This window comes from Emys orbicularis, chromosome 18 (genome assembly GCF_028017835.1).
Source record: "Emys orbicularis isolate rEmyOrb1 chromosome 18, rEmyOrb1.hap1, whole genome shotgun sequence".
In the NCBI taxonomy this organism is placed as follows: domain Eukaryota; kingdom Metazoa; phylum Chordata; order Testudines; family Emydidae; genus Emys; species Emys orbicularis.
The window spans coordinates 3884553-3901229 of NC_088700.1; the positions used below are offsets into that span (position 1 = coordinate 3884553).

The 16677-nt window shown below is 40.7% G+C and overlaps 1 protein-coding gene across 1 annotated transcript in view; it reads left to right on the plus strand.

Annotated features, from left to right (window-relative positions):
- DENND1A (DENN domain containing 1A) overlaps positions 1-16677 on the plus strand; it is a 217743-nt gene that overhangs the window by 57283 nt on the left and 143783 nt on the right. Inside the window, exon 6 of the mRNA XM_065418676.1 lies at positions 7033-7143. Within this exon, the coding sequence (XP_065274748.1) occupies positions 7033-7143 (111 nt within the window). The remainder of the gene's footprint in view (positions 1-7032; positions 7144-16677) is intronic.

The window sequence follows — 16677 nt, forward strand, 5'->3', positions numbered from 1 at the left end:
TAATAGAATATTCACCTCTTTCTTTTGTCCTGCCCTTCAAAAGCTACATCCTGGCATTATAAAATATATTATGGATTACATAATATGATAAGCAACTGATAGATCTTTGAAGAACAACTTTTAAATGTGTGAAATTTGGAATAAAATCTGCTTCTAAATAAAGCTGGCCTATTCCAAAAGGGAAATTTACAAAAGACTATTAAATGAAGTTTATACCTAGAGATGAGTGACTAGCTATGATAGTTTGAGAGAATTTGTTTTTCAGTGATGCATATACATTTTTAATGGCAGTCTAGCATACATAGAAGTTATGGCACACTTACTATTAAAAGTGAGGTTTTTTACCCACAAAAGTTTATGCCCAAATAAATCTGTTAGTCTTTAAGGTGCCACTGGATTCCTTGTTGTTTTTGTGGTTACTATTACATTTGTGACCCCAGTTGTTGTTCCATTGCACAGAAGGGGGTACACTCAATTGTAATCCCATTGAGAAGTTCTCTTTGGGATAATGCTGAAGGAGGAGGAAGCAGGAGTGAAATCTTTTGGCCTGAATAAAATCAACAAAAAGTGCACATACCTACTAACAATAAAAAAAAAAAAAAAAGAGTAATTGTTGAATGAATTTAGGGTGGGACTCTGAAAGTAGCATGAGGGAGTTGTCAGGCTTCCAAATCTCATTGATTTTTAATGGGGCCTGGGTACCTGATTCCCTTAAATCCTTTGAGAAATCTCAGCTTTAATGTCCAAGGAGAGTTTTAAATGGTGAGAAATCAAATATATAACAACTGTACTGACTAAATTGGGACTCCTCTGTTTTCAGGCAGCTTGGTTCCTACTTATTTTCAGCTTAGCTACTTAGAAAGTGTAGCCACCTATTTTGAACTTAGCACAATTTTCTCTTTAAAGATGACATCTTTTTTATAAATAAATGTGCAAATCACTGCACATGCATTGCCCAGCCTCAGTATCGTGCCATGAATCCTTCATGTTCTATAGGTGTTCTCTCCACTTTCAGAAATTTGCAGATCTTTATAGAGGAAAAATAAAACCATATAAAACGCTCCACATGTAGATATATAAATGTCTCAAAAAAAGCCACTGTCATGCTTAGGCAAACTTTACAAAACCTTAATAGCTTTTCCCCATTAAATTGTCAAGTTCTCTTCCTGTATTTCCCTTTGCTGATAGATTTTTGTTACTCTTTTAATCTTTCACTTTCTGTGTAGTTGATTCAGTTCAGGCAGAATTCAGGGATTCTACACTCCTTTTGCTGTGCCCCGACTCTACTAACATGGAAGTTGCATGCTCCTTGAGGGAAGAACAGGCCCCCATATATTTGTAACATCTTGATTCATACCACTTAGAAAAAATTGTGTCGTCACGCGCTATGTTTTGGCATCACAGAGAGATGGGTGTGTGGGGAAAGCAGAACTTTAAAGGAGACAGCTTCTGTTTAGACACAAATATCTTGCTAATCAGCACAGATGGGACGAGAAATACAGAAAAAGTACATGACAGTTTAATGGGGTTTTGGCAAAATGTGTTGTTTTTTAAAAATATACCTGTATGTGGCCATAGGCTTTCCATAACAAGGGGTCTAATGAGATCTGAATGATGTCTTTATACCTTTTTGTTCCTTACTAACAAAAGTGAGTTTATTTTTGAATATTTTATTTTTAAAAAATCCACCACAAAAATCCTCCAAAAATCAGGCGTAATTTTTGTCTCTAGCTCTTTCTTTGTATTTGGATGGCAAGCTGTGGAACATATTTTTGCACAGTATGAAGCTTCTTGGCAGACTCCTTAGGCCAAGTATTGGTGGTTTTAGAGTTATCTTTGGATCTGTCAAAAGTGCTAATGGGCTTTCTGAGCTTCTTTAAGCTTCTACATCCTATTTGCTTTCTGCTTTTTGTGTTCTGCTTTATTCTATGATGATTAAGATCACACTTGAATAAATGATTTGTCTTAATTTTGCTTTATCACATGTGCTTTTTGTATAAATATGCATACTTACCTTGCAGCAACCTATAATACATCCACAAGCAGTTTATTTTGAGTCAAATCCATTAATTTGGTCTTTTCTGATATGCCCTGAATCAGATGAAGCTTCCTATTCTAAAACTTCTTTTAAATGCAGTTTGCATTGAGTTTAAACCTTCTCTGCAAGTTAAGAGCCTGTTTCTGCCAGCCTTGCTCAGACTGAGAAGCACCTTAGTCCATGAGTTAGTACTCCATTGATTTCAGTTGGGATGGCTTGCAGAGTAAGGTGTGAGTAATATTTTACTCACTGTCATTCATGAGCCATTTCACTAGTCTAGTAAAACAGTAGCAAGTGCTTCTCCCCACTGCAGTGTGTGGAGGGAACACTGGCAGAGCTGCCCAGAAGGGAATGCCTGCTGTAAGGGAACATGGCCCTCTAGGATGGGGAGGAGAGGGAGTTGGGTAAATAGCTGCATGATATAGCTTGTTTCTTTCTCAGAGTTGCGTAAGTTACAATTATTTTGCATTGAGAAGAGCTGTGCTGGTGTTTCTGCAGGAAGCATTCACAGGGATTCAGCTCTGTATCTGCCTGGATCTTGCCTTGGCTGCCAGTATCAGTAGCCCTGCCCCTAGCTGATCTGTTATTCTTTGAGTAGTGTCCTTATGGTGCTCCACTTCAGTTACACTTGTGACCTATGTGCCTTTGATCAAAAAATGGTGGCGGTAGTGCCCAGAAATGCACCCTACACATCCTCATGTCCCACACTGAGGATATATGGGGCTGTGCAGGCGAATGGCCCTCAGTTTCTTCTCAACCACCTCAGCCTGAGACGGAGCGCTAGTGTGCCTGCTTCGCTACACAAAGGTTGTTCCTTAGTCTAATTTTTTTTCCTTTTCCTTATACTTAAATTAATTCTATACTTAGTTTTGATTGTAGCAGGGGTTTGTTTTTGTAATCCCTTCCCTCCTAGTGGTGCTCTTTTCTTTCGTGATCCCCATTGTCCCAGGGTAGGCAAGGATCTCCAGGTTTCAAACGTTGCCTCACTTGCCAGGAAGCTATCCTGGCCAGTGAGGGGCATTCCTGGTGTATCTGCTGCTTGGGAGAAACACACATTCCTCAAAAGTGTTCTGTCTGTTCAGCATTCAAAAGCAAAACTAGGAGATAATACTTAGACTCTTAATGATAGAGCATTCTCTCTATCTGGCCTTAGATTGAGGCCAGGAGATGCTGGCTGAACATTGGCCTTTGAGTGAGCATAATGCCCTGTTGACATCTGCATGTTCTCCCAGATCTGCTCAGGAGAGAACCTTGGAGAACTCATTCTCCTCTTAAAGAGCCCACTTCAAGAAAGCCTCAGTCTCCTCAAAGTAAGCCCACGTTGGAGACCTTGTGTCCCGCACTGGGTACTGCTGAGGCTCCAGGCTCCATTGGTACGAACCTTGTACCTGGGGCTCTGAGCTCATCTTAGATGAAAGGCATCAAATGCCTTAGTACCGAGACCCTCCTCCATACCACAGGAGGAGGGCACAATAGTGAAGGAGTCTCAGCACTCTACTTCTAAAGTACCTACAACTCCTTTGGTGTCTTCCATATATAAGCTAGCCACTAACATGTTCTCGGAATGGGACAGATGCCACAGTTCTCGTACCGTCTTTGTTCCTTCCAAGCCAACTTTGTTTGTTGGTACTGTATACTTCCGTCAGACAAGACCAGAACAGTCTATCCTTGGTACTGACTGTGGAACCTTGCCCTGTACCAGCTCAACCCTATACAGTGCCAAAGGAATTCAGATACTCCAGAGACTTCCTTTTTTCAGATGAGCCAGAGTCTCCCCTGCTAGTGGTTACTGTATGTCTGTCGGTACTGAAAGTGACATGGTCACCAAGACTGAACTATTTCCTGGAACTGTTCGGTTCTCCAGCACCCTCTGAGATGGGCAGAGCTCCTCCTTTAGACAAGGAGGAGTTCTCTTCCGACTCCCAAATATCAGTGCAGGATTCCCCTATTCACCATTCAAGGGACTTTCCTCCTGCCACTTTTGGTGAAAGAGGGGAGCCACTTCCGAGACGAACTTGTGCCCCTCTGCACTGGTTCAAGCAGCATTGGATTGGATGCCTCCCATGCCTTATGGACTTCCTCAATGGCCCTGCTGGGATTCTTGGGCTGCATATAGACAGCAAATTTCACAAGCTCCTACTCTTTTTCATGTGGAGACCAAGAAGGAGATATTCTCCTCCCCTATTTATATGCCCTCCATTACGTCAGGTGTCGGAATCCTTTGAAGAGCAGGAGGCCAGAGCAGATAAGGAGGCTACTTCACAAACAAATATCTCCTCATCTTCTCTAGACGAGATGGTTATCTCCTCCACTTTCTCTGGCTGATGATTTCATACAATTCCAAGACATAATGAAACATATTGCAGTCTCTTTAGAGATCCCATTAGAGGTGGTCAGAGAGTCTCATCATAAGCTCCTGTATATTCTGCAATGGACACCCTCTGCTCATCTTGCCTTGCCAAACAACATGGCTCTGTTGGACCCTGCTAAGACCATCTGGCAGCCCCTGCCAACAATACCACCAACTTGCAAACTTTCTGATAAAAAATATTATGTCCCAGCCAAGACCTCTGAATTTTTATTTTCCCAGCCTTCTTATTCTCTAGTTGTGGAAGCAGTGAATGAATGGGGTGGACAGCACCGTGCTAAGTTACACCTTGTGAAAAGTTACACCTTATCAAAAACTTCTTGGCATGACAGAACAACATAGCCTGTATGTTCTACATCAATAGACCCACCAGGGTGCCCTTTATACTGAAGCAATAAAGCTATTGAACTAGTGTATAGCCAATCAGATCCTCACTTCAGTAGTTTACGTTCCAGGCCTACAAAACGCCAGTTAAGAATCTCAGCAGACACTTCTCCCTTGATTATGAAGGGGAGTTGGACTCTCTGACTCTCACTCACATTTTTCTGACTTGGGGATTTCCAGAAGTGGATCTCTTTGCCACCATTACCAGCAGGAAGTGCAAACAATTTTGCTTGAGAGAGGGTTTGGCCCTTACTCTCGGGGAGACGCTTTCCTGATTCCATAGACAAGGAACCTTCTCTACGCATTTCCATCTACTCTCCTAATATTGAAGGTGGTAAACAAGATCAAGCAGGACAAAGCCAAGAACATATTAATAGTTCCAGTGTGGCCTTGACAGGCCTGGTATCCTTACCTGATTTACCTTGCCATTTGTCTGGGAATGAGTTTTCTGTCCAATCCCAGTCTTCTCTCTCAAGATGCTGGTTGAAGTGTCCATCCCATCCTGGGAATTGGGCTTGGTTACTCGATGGTTCTTGGGGATAGAGACTTCCTGTTCAGCAGGTGTTATTAAATAGTATGAAAGCATCTACACATAATTCTTACTTGCAGAAAAGAAAAAGGTTTCACCACTGGTGTGACCATCATCATCTTTCATCCATGCATTCTTCACTCTCAATGATCCTTGACTATCTGCTAGCATCAAAAAAGTCAGGATTATGTAGAGTTCCATCAGGGTTCACTTAGTGGCTATAACTAGGGCGCTACCAAATTCACGGCCATGAAAAATGCATCACAGACCGTGAACTCTGGTCTTTTGTGTGCTTTTACCCTATACTACACAGATTTCATGGGGGAGACCAGTGTTGCTCAAATTGGGGGTTCTGACCCAAAAGTGAGTTGCAGAGCGGTCACAAGGTTATTTTAGGATGCCGCCGTTACTTCTGCGTTGCTTTCAGAGCTGGGTAGCCAGAGAGTGGCGGCTGCTGACCGAGGGTCCAGCTCTGAAGGCAGCAGTGCAGAAGTAAGGGTGGCAATACCATACCATGCCATCCTTACTTCTGTGCTGCTGCTTGTGGCACCTCTGCCTTCAGAGCTGGGCTCCCCGCCAGCAGCCGCTGCTCTCTAGTTGTCCAGCTCTCAAGATAGTGCCACTGCCAGCAGCAGCACAGAAGGAAGGGTAGCAGTACCGCAACCCCCTCACCCACTCTACAATAACCTTGTGACCCCCCCCCCCCAACTCCTTTTTGAGTCAGGACCCCTACAATTACAATACTATGAAATTTCAGATTTAAATATCTCAAAGAACTTCATTTATTGCACAAGGTGAATAACCTCTCCTTCTGCCATTCACTCTACATCCAGCAATGGACATTGCAGTGGAGGGGTAGTGGCCAAGGACCCTTGGCTCTGCTCTCCTTTTTTGTGTTTGTGTGAGAGGTGTATCTAATGTTTCACTCTGTATGTTACATTTTTAGTGAGCATGCAGAGGTTGGATAGGGTGCTTTTTTGTTGTAGTATAAGCCAAAATAAATACATAGGCTGAGCACTAGACTGGAAATTGGGCATTTGAGTTCTAATTCTGTCTCTTAGATGGACATGCTCTGTGGTTTTGCAAAAGATGCTTCCCCTCTCCTTTGCTTCAGTTTCCCAATTTCTAGTATAGGGATGCTTTCTGATTCCCCTTCCCAGGGTGATGGGAGTATTAACGTTCACAAAATACTACATACGTGCTGAATATTAGTTTAATCTTTTTTTATTGTATTTTAAATGCTTCTGGTGTAATTCCCCATTATCACGGTTGCTCTGGAGTAAATGATGCCATTAGCAGATTTTTATATGCTCAGCTAATTTCAGTTAGCTGAATAAGAAATCTCCAGTAGCTGTAATTTGTGGCTACTGTCAGGTTTCAGGAATATATTTTGTGTGCATAAGAGAACCTATGTTCCTCACAAAAAATCTCCTCATTCAATATTTAAGTTGCAGGAGTTGAGAGTGAAATCACACTAAGCTGTGTAACTTTCTGAAATCTGAGCATTTGGGAGCGTTAATTAAAAAATAACAAAACTAAGCCCAGGCTGTAGCAGCAAAATCACCCCAGACTTGAGCTGACCTATTGCTTTCTTCCTCTTGGTCACTTTCTGGTGGTGGTTTGATTGAAGGATGAAGTTTAGGTTCTCTTCTATCTTGAAGATATTTGTATTTGTAAAGTTTTTCTCAAAAACACTCTCATCTTTCTTCCTAGAGAAATCTGACAGAGTATTTTGTAGCCGTCGATGTCAACAACATGCTGCATCTCTACGCTAGTATGCTATATGAACGCCGCATCCTCATCTGCTGTAGTAAACTGAGCACTGTAAGTAAATTTCAGAATTTTCTCTTGACAATTCATTTTAAAAAGTGCCAGTTATGCTGGAAATCATCTGGGATAACTAGAATTTGCGTAATTACTGATTTAAAACTGTTTGTAGGGTGGCAGGAATATTGTACTAAAGTTGGATTTATTGTATAAATGAATATGACAAAGGGCCAGTTTGCAGAGATGAGGCATGGTTGGCATACTGAGAAATAATCACAAATCACTGGAATCATTAATAGCCATACAATCATTATGTACATTGGCATAAGCAGACACAAGCAGGGAATTGCAGAACAGAGAAGTAAATGTATGCTGTCAGGATGTATTCTGGCTAATACCTGATTTCTGGCTAAAAAAATTCTGTGTGATTGTATGTGTATGTATGTATTTATACAGAATTTTTTAGCCAGAAATCAGGTGTGTATAAATAAAAAACAATACATTTATGACTGTGCTTGGGCTGTGGAAAATCCCATGGCAAAGATGACTTTTCTGAGGTTCTCTGGCCCCTCAAGTGTTTGAATGAAAAAGTTTTTCTCTTGATACGGATGCTGTATAATAACATTTACACTATGTTAGTAAAGCCCTTTTTCATACACTTATTTGAAAGAAAAATAGATAAATGATACTTTCAGACAGAACTTCTGGTGACCTTCTCTTGATGAACCCAGATGGTGGGCTCTAACACGTTAGAGAACCATATTTTTCGCAATTTTGTTTGATAAGATGTAGGCTTAATGCTACTTAGGTTCCATCAAGCATCTGAAAGATGAAAGCTGCTGAGCACTCCAAAGTGCTGTCTCTTCTAAAAATGGCTGCATATCAATACCAAAAAACCTCGCCTGATTTAGTTCAAAGTTTAGCATTATGCATTTGAAGTTTTATCAGTCAATAAGATCGTGATTTTATGTATAAAAGAAAATGTTAAGTTTTCATTCTCTTTGCTCTGTAAATGGGTATTGATTGTTTCTGTTATGAATGGTAAACAGAGGATGGTTAACTAAATGTTGCCTTCTAATGCTGTAGCCTAAATACTTGAAAGGCTCTTTCTAAAGTTTGAGCACCTATTTCCATTTTGTATGGTATCTGGCCTCTTAAAGGTCTGATTTTGATTGTGTAAGATTATAACTGCATCGTAGACTGCCAGAAAATACTGCTGAAACAATACATACCAAAAACATAAAAAAATAACATGTACATATTGGGGTGGGGAGGAGGAGAGAACAAACCCTGTTTGTATTCCATCTCCAGATAGAAATAATAATCTATCTAGTTAAGAAAGGAATATGAGATCAGAAGATTCAGTGTAATCTATGGGACATTCTAACAACTTCAGACTTTTGTGACCAAAACCCATAAAGAACCAATAGCACTTAAACACTACAATGATGGACATTATAGAAAACTGTTAGATAGACAGACCAATGCAGTGTATTATTCAGTGCACTTTTATATACACCCAGCATTATGGTTTTGCCGTAGGGTCAGAGTGAGCGAAGCTACAGACCCAGGACAAGGATGTATATCAGTTTGTGTGGGCATGGAGGAGGTGGGGTTGGTTCAGGGAAAAGTGAATTAAACGTAGTATTATAAATTTGGAAGGGAGATGGGGCGGCATCAAGGTAAGGTAAGGGTCTCCCAACTATAGAACCTGTGTGCTTCATTGGCGTGATCCACCCCTTGGTAAGGTAGGCTGGAAAGAAGCATTACTTACCTGTCACTTTGCTTTCCTTAATAAGCTCTTTCACAAGTAGGCTTGTGTTTTCCTTCCTTATCATCTTTCTCCTATTTCTCTTTCTTTGCCTCTGTCCAAGATAAAAGCATATCTGGCTCTTCAGGGGGAGAGTTAGCCTTACTATACATTTGTATCTTACAACTATATATATAAACTGCACTGAGATTGGAGTGACAGTTTAAGACAGGTTTGAAGTCTTGGGTGAGAGCCAGTGATTCCTTGCCTGCACACTCGGCTCTGCATGATCCAGCAGTAGGAACAAGCTGCATTATTTTATTTCAAACTGTGCTCAGCAGAAGCCAAGACCTTGTAACTGGAAACTTACCAAACTATGAGAATTCTCAAAGTATACTCAGTGTCTTGTTTTTTAAAAAATGGAACTGTTTGCAATTAATTTAACACTTATGATTTAAATGTAATATCAAGTAAAGTAGAGAAGAATAAGCAGAAACCTTAAAAGTGGAATGAAATATCTTGTGCTACAATGTCTCCTGAAATTCATATTCTGATTGAAGAGCTCTTAATATTGGCAAGTTAAATAAGATTTGGGGGTAATTGAGTGCTGAGATCTAACCTATTAATTATTACGTGTGGATTGTTTGTCATTGAACCCGTGGAAAGTTATTGCCATTTTGCATGGCTTTTTTTTTTTTTCAACTGGCAACATAATTCACTCCTCAAAACACTAAATGCTGAACTGTGAATTTTACTGAGTATTCACAAGCTGAATTTTAACTATTCATTTTGTGATCTAATTCCTCATACAAAGACAAAATTATTCCAGAATGCATAAAACTGAGTGCATGCATATAGCAAAGGCCTCTTTGTGTTTGCATGTTGTAACTGAAAGAGAGAGGAAGTGGAGTATATCTTCTAGCCAGTATTCTAAGTTCCAGTATAGCTTGCCCTTACAGCCCTGCCCTAATAAGTTGTTATAACTATTCACTGTAATACAGGCAGTATAAATATAGAATATGGAAAAGATGGCCAAAGTAAGCAGCCTAGTGGTTCTTGGAGAAATTCACAAATTGGGTCTAATTCCTAAAAGTCCCCCACACCTGGTTACTTTTTGTTGAGGTTAATTTAGCCACAACCAGGATATTTCCAGCTTTAAGCAACTATTCATGCAGAGAAGAAACATTGTTCTGGCATAAATAGCAAATTCTGACCCTCTCTACGAGTTGAGAGCTTGCCAGCCAGTTCTGTCCATAACCATCTCATAAAGGTAAAATGCACTAAGATACGTTCTCTAAGTTCCAACATTTTAAAAATAGGTGAACATGGCACTCGTGAAAATGGTAGTGTGCGCCTAATAGAACTGGCTATGGACAGTCATGGTGCAATGAAGAGGTGTGCATGCTTCTCTCTCTCACCTGTTCAGCACCCCTTGAAATTAGATTGCCAGCCCTTAGTCTTGCCTTGCAAGACACCACCTCTTCCTTCCCATGAGCACTATCCCACTTTCTCTGACAACTTTGCCAAAGCACCTCAATCTTAACCTGCATCCACAACCTGCTATGGGAGTCCTACTCCATCACAGAGCCCTTAAATGCCTTTCAGTGTTATGCTGGTAACTTGAGTAAATTTAGAATGGTTGGATTTATAAATAGTCAAGGTGTTTTGATGTTTCCAGTATAAATTCCATTTTTAAATCTCACATTGCAATATTAATACAGTAATAAGTGCACACAATGAGACATCTAGAGAGAGGCAACAAAACACATTTGGAAATTGCTCCATATTTTGCCATCAATCTTTAATTTTTCTGAATAAGAATGACAAAAACCCTTCTGTTGATTCATTTACACACACAACAACTTTTGAATTTTAAATGTGAAATTTTAAAAGTGAGTTATGCCAGTGATCAGTTTATATGTCTCAACTGGCTGTATTTTTGCATGATTCTCCTGCAGCTGCTGTAGGGAACTGAGGTAGTGGAACTGATCTCATTTTAACCTGCTGAAATCCTATAGCTTTGACAGTCTGTCATTTCTCAGGTTGTCTTATTATTAACAGCTTGTTTTCTGTATAACAGTCACTAATCAAATGAGTTCTGCATCAACTAAGCTATTTCTTTAGTAATCATTATCTTGGAAAAATTGAAGGGCACTCCTGGTGTCTACCCAGGGTGGTGCAATTTGGTTTCATGCCAGATAGAAGGTAGGATTACATCTCAGAAATAAGTGACAGCTTACCCTCAGATGTCTTCAATATTGAGCATCATGTTTAGTTAATCTTTTTGTTGCTAAGTTTTAAAATCTTAAGTTATCATAATAGGAAATAATCAAATTGATGCTCCCTGAAGCTATTTTTAAATGAAAAAGACTTCTTAAACAGTTTTTTCCAGATGTCTCTTAATGCTTTGGAGAATACACATCAAAGTCATAGTATGCACAGAACTTTAGGAAATTACATAGAGGTTCTTGCTTGGGAACTTGCCAGTCTCATGGTGCAAGTCGGGAATTGTGCTGTGCATTTGCTTTACTACCGTAAAAGCTTTTTTATCCAGCATGTTGGGGGAATGGGGGGTACTGGTAAGTGAAAAATTCCGGTTAACAAAGAGGGAGGGAGTTTGGGTGCAGGGGTACGGGAGGGGGTCCGGTGCGTGGGCTCTAGACGGGAGTTTGGGTGCAGGAGGAGGTTCGGGGCAAGGGGTTGGGGCAGAGGAGGAGTTTCGGGGTGTTGGAGCCGGGGGGTGCTCACCCCAGGCGGCTCCCCAGAAGCAGCGACCTGTCCCTGCTGTGCCTAGGCAGTGGCACAACTAGGCAGTTCTGCGCACTGCCCCGCCCTGAGCACTAGCTCCGCAGCTCCCATTGGCCGAGAACCAATTGAGACATCTACATGGAATAATTTGATATTTCCAGCCTGTCTCCTTGCAGATGCTTCTGACAGAACCAACCCCAATGTGTTGATGTGAAGTTTTGATGGTTCATTGATACACCTACCTTATACAAAACGCTTAGCGGAAACAACCAGCTACCATGCTCCTCTGTGGCACTTCATAACAAGAAATACAATTCTCTTCAGTCCTCATGCCATGGATGAGTCATCACTTTCTGATTAAAAACAGTAGAGTCGCTGGTGTTGCTGAAAATTGGTCATTGTTATCTTCCAAATATTTATTACATCAGCAATATATTTAATTTTTCCTGCCCTCTATTTTCAAAGTATTTATCAATAGACAAACTTTCTGTTAGTTAAAAACCAAACACTCTAGTTAATGCCTCATTTAGACACCTTTGTTAAAACAGCTCACTGAGTAAAGATGCAGAATGTGATCAGTGTTCTGTGCAGTTGTTTTATCCCTTCCTCTCTTATGCTGTTGTTGTGGAATGATCATATCTGTGTCTGCTGGAAAGCAGAGCTATAGGGTTTTTCCTCTTGTTGCATAGCTGTTGGGCTTTTCCAGCTGTACTGAATGGTGGTTACTAAGAGCTTTCATAGATTCATAGATTCTAGGACTGGAAGGGACCTCGAGAGGTCATCGAGTCCAGTCCCCTGCCCGCATGGCAGGACCAAATACTGTCTAGACCATCCCTGATAGACATTTATCTAACCTACTCTTAAATATCTCCAGAGATGGAGATTCCACAACCTCCCTAGGCAATTTATTCCAGTGTTTAACCACCCTGACAGTTAGGAACTTTTTCCTAATGTCCAACCTAGACCTCCCTTGCTGCAGTTTAAGCCCATTGCTTCTTATTCTATCCTCAGAGGCTAAGGTGAACAAGTTTTCTCCCTCCTCCTTATGACACCCTTTTAGATACCTGAAAACTGCTATCATGTCCCCTCTCAGTCTTCTCTTTTCCAAACTAAACAAACCCAATTCTTTCAGCCTTCCTTCATAGGTCATGTTCTCAAGACCTTTAATCATTCTTGTTGCTCTTCTCTGGACCCTTTCCAATTTCTCCACATCTTTCTTGAAATGCGGTGCCCAGAACTGGACACAATACTCCAGCTGAGACCTAACCAGAGCAGAGTAGAGCGGAAGAATGACTTCTCGTGTCTTGCTCACAACACACCTGTTAATACATCCCAGAATCATGTTTGCTTTTTTTGCAACAGCATCACACTGTTGACTCATATTTAGCTTGTGGTCCACTATAACCCCTAGATCCCTTTCTGCCGTACTCCTTCCTAGACAGTCTCTTCCCATTCTGTATGTGTGAAACTGATTTTTTCTTCCTAAGTGGAGCACTTTGCATTTGTCTTTGTTAAACTTCATCCTGTTTAACTCAGACCATTTCTCCTTTGTTCCTCTTTATTGTGGGACTTTTGATATACCTTTAAATTCATGTAATAGTGCCTAAGAAAAGAGCTCTTAGTGATTGTAATAACTGGCGTGGTATCACAGTTTTATCTGTGCCAAGCCGGGTATTGTGTAAGATCACAGTCCAGCGTATATCAGATGCAGTTGATAACGTTCTCAGAAAAGAGCAAGCCGGTTTTTGGTAAGGGTGTGGATGCACAGACCAAATCTTCACTTTATGAAACATAATAGCACAATGCTTAGAATGGCAACGACAACTCTACATAAAGTTAATTGACTTTGAGAAGGCTTTTGATAGCATTCACAGGACCAGCCTATGGCGCATTCTGTGGGCATATGGAATTCCTTTCCGTATAATGAACATCATCAAAAACTTCTATTCCAACTTTACATGCAGTGTTGATCACAGTGAGCTCAGTTTTGAAGTCAAAACAGGAGTACATCAGGGGTGTGTCATGTCTGCAATCCTCTTCAACATTGCCATCGACCGGGTAATGCGGTGTACACAGAAGACATGCCAAGAGGCATTATCATAACATTTTAATATTGCCTCACCATCACCAGTACGGATAGAGGATCGTGTTCTCACCAGTGTAGAAAGATTCACATACTTGGGCAGCACCATCAGCCAGGATGGTGGAACATGCCAGTACATCCAGAACAGAATCAGTAAAGCCAGGAACACATTCAGGAGCTTAATACAGTCTGGGAAATCATCAAAATACAGCACCAAAACCAAACTCAAGATTTATCAGTACTTTCAACACTACTTTATAGTGCAGAATGCTGGGGAATAAGAAAGTATGACATGTCCAAACTGTCTTCATTTCATACAACCTGCCTCAGAAAAATCCTCTGTATCTTTTGGCCCAGAACAATCTCAAAACAAGACCTATTCACACAGTGCAGCCAAGAAGATACGAGCACCATCATTGTCAGGAGGCGTTGGAGATGGATTGGTCATGTGCTTTGGATGAAAACTGATTCCATCACCAAAATAGCAATAAGATGGACACCTGAAGGCAAGTGAAAACGAGGCCGCCCAAAAACAACATAGCAAAGAGCTGTGGAAATCAAGCTGAAAAGCCTCAGGCACAGCTGGGGAACCATTGAAAGACTTGCCAGAAACAGACAGGGGTGGAGGAGCTTCGTCACTGCCCTAAATGCCAGAGGCATAATAGGAACATGATGATAATGAATGGTGCCTAAATGCTAGAGTATATAAATTGTGTAAAATTAACATAGTGGCATAAGCTCTGCATGGTGGCGTAATCTCTCTCCTGAATATTTCCATATTCTCTTGTATAGGTGTTAATATATTACTAGAAGTCAGTTGGTGACATAGGTTAGTCAGTTTTGTCCTGGTGACAATGCTTCCTCAGTATGTTTCACTCAATTGATGTCAGTGGCTATGATGTTTTAAATTAACACTATCTACCAGGAGATGTGATGCAGCATTCTCTCCCCATATCATTTAGGCTTTTACAATTAACACCACACTAGGGCAGTATCATTTGAATTGTGTCTGGCTTTTTTTTTTTTTTAACCTGAATCAAAGAGGAAATTTAATGAAATTACGTGGTGGGGCTTTAACGCCTGGCATGAAGTTATAGTACATTACACATTTTTCAAGGTAGCTTCTCCATATTCCTGTTTGTAGGGTGCTTGCATACTCACGGCCATGCAATGGTGCTCTTCAGCTTTGGGAGCCTTCTATGATAACAGAGCCCACTGGGACCGCACAAATGCCCCATTGTGGTACTGAGAGGTCAGAGCCGATGTAAGGATAAGCTGTGCAGCCCCCAAATGCCTCCATTCCTTCCTTTCCCTGGCTAGCTGCTTACCTAGGGATGTTTCCTCCATGCTCGGAAGCTTGATTGGCTTTTTTTTTTTATGAGTTTCTCCTGTTTTCTAGTAATTGTTTTTAGCTGTTAGTTACTTATACTAATATTTAGATCATTTAAAGTAGTTCTTACAAAGTTTTTACTTGGTTTATGTGTCACTGCACGGTTAGTGTCTTGTTTTACAACATGTAGAATAAGGTGCTGATTTGTGTGGTGCTGTAATTTAACTAGCTGATGTAGTTTTGTTTACTATCCTAGGATATTCAAAAGCTTGAGGGCAAAATCTCATTACATAGGATTGATAATTGCTTTCTGATGAATATTCATCATGTCTAATTACTTTAGGCAAATTTTACACATAGTGGCTTCTTTATTTTCCCACTAAGTCTATGTCTGCACTATACGACACCACTGGCAGTGGCATGTGGTGTAAGTGTAGCTACATGTTGCAGTGAAAAGCACACCAAGTCCGCACTGTGGTGTGTAGCTACACATTAGTGAAAGGCTCCGGCAGAAGGGAGGCCGCTGGGAAAGCTCCCTGCTGCTGGAGCCCTTCACTGCAGGAGGGGAAGATTCTTGCGGGAGGAAGCGGTGGGGAAAGGCCAAGCCTTTCCCTACTGCCTCCCCGCAATAGATCCTTTCCCCACTGCCTCTGCCCTGCCGTAGCCTTTCCTCATTGCTGGAGTCTTTTCCTGTAGCAGGGAAAGGCTCCAGCAGGTGAGAAGCAGCAGGATACTACATTGCTAAAAATAGCCCTGTAGAGAGGGAGACGCGGCTTGGGCAAAGAGAGAACCATGTAGGGTACTTGAGATCAGACCTCACCCTTTAAGTGTCTTTACTTGTCTACGCCACGCCTCAGCAATTACACGGCTACTTAGATCTATGCTTGCCGGGCTATTCAGGTATGTACACTGCACGTTGCCGAAAGAAGCATGCAGTGTACACATACCCTGAGTGTGATTTTTGATAGGATCATTTTCTTGCACTGAAATTTAAGATTTAAGATGCAAATTCAAACGTGCACATCTTTCATTACTAGCTTTTAAAACAATATTAAACAAATTATGTATACTTTGTGTACTTGAAGTATCTAACAGAAGTAAAGTCTCTCTAGCATGCACTTCAGTAATAGTTTGTGAAAATGTTTCTAGAATAGCTTTGGAATCCATACAAAAATAAATGATAGAATATATAAAACATTTACCTAAAAGAATGGAGAAAAATTACTCTTAAAGATTATTTTTCCCCAAACCTTTTCTTTACATTTTATGCTTTGTACTCCGATAACTAAAATATCCTTTCTAAACCAATTCAACAATTTTTAGTGTTGTTTGCCGATACAATGTTGCCTTCAGTCTAAATTGTGTATTTTTTCAGTCAAAAGTATAAATGTAAGTGGATTCTTCCAGGCTATGTAGAAATGTGACTATGTAACTCATGGATCAGTAGCTGATGATATGATGTGACATTTCAAAAGCTCAATTTTATAAGTGACAAGTGACTTCACTGTCCTCACATTCCACTTCGTAATGCATTAAAGGTTACAGCGAAGTATTAATATTATACATTAGTCTGAAGATAAGATCTGTGTCATTTTTGTTACTTGAAACAGGGTTTTGACACCACCGAATTTAAGCTAAATGCTGATGATACAGCTCTGCTTTTACAAACCCAACCTCACA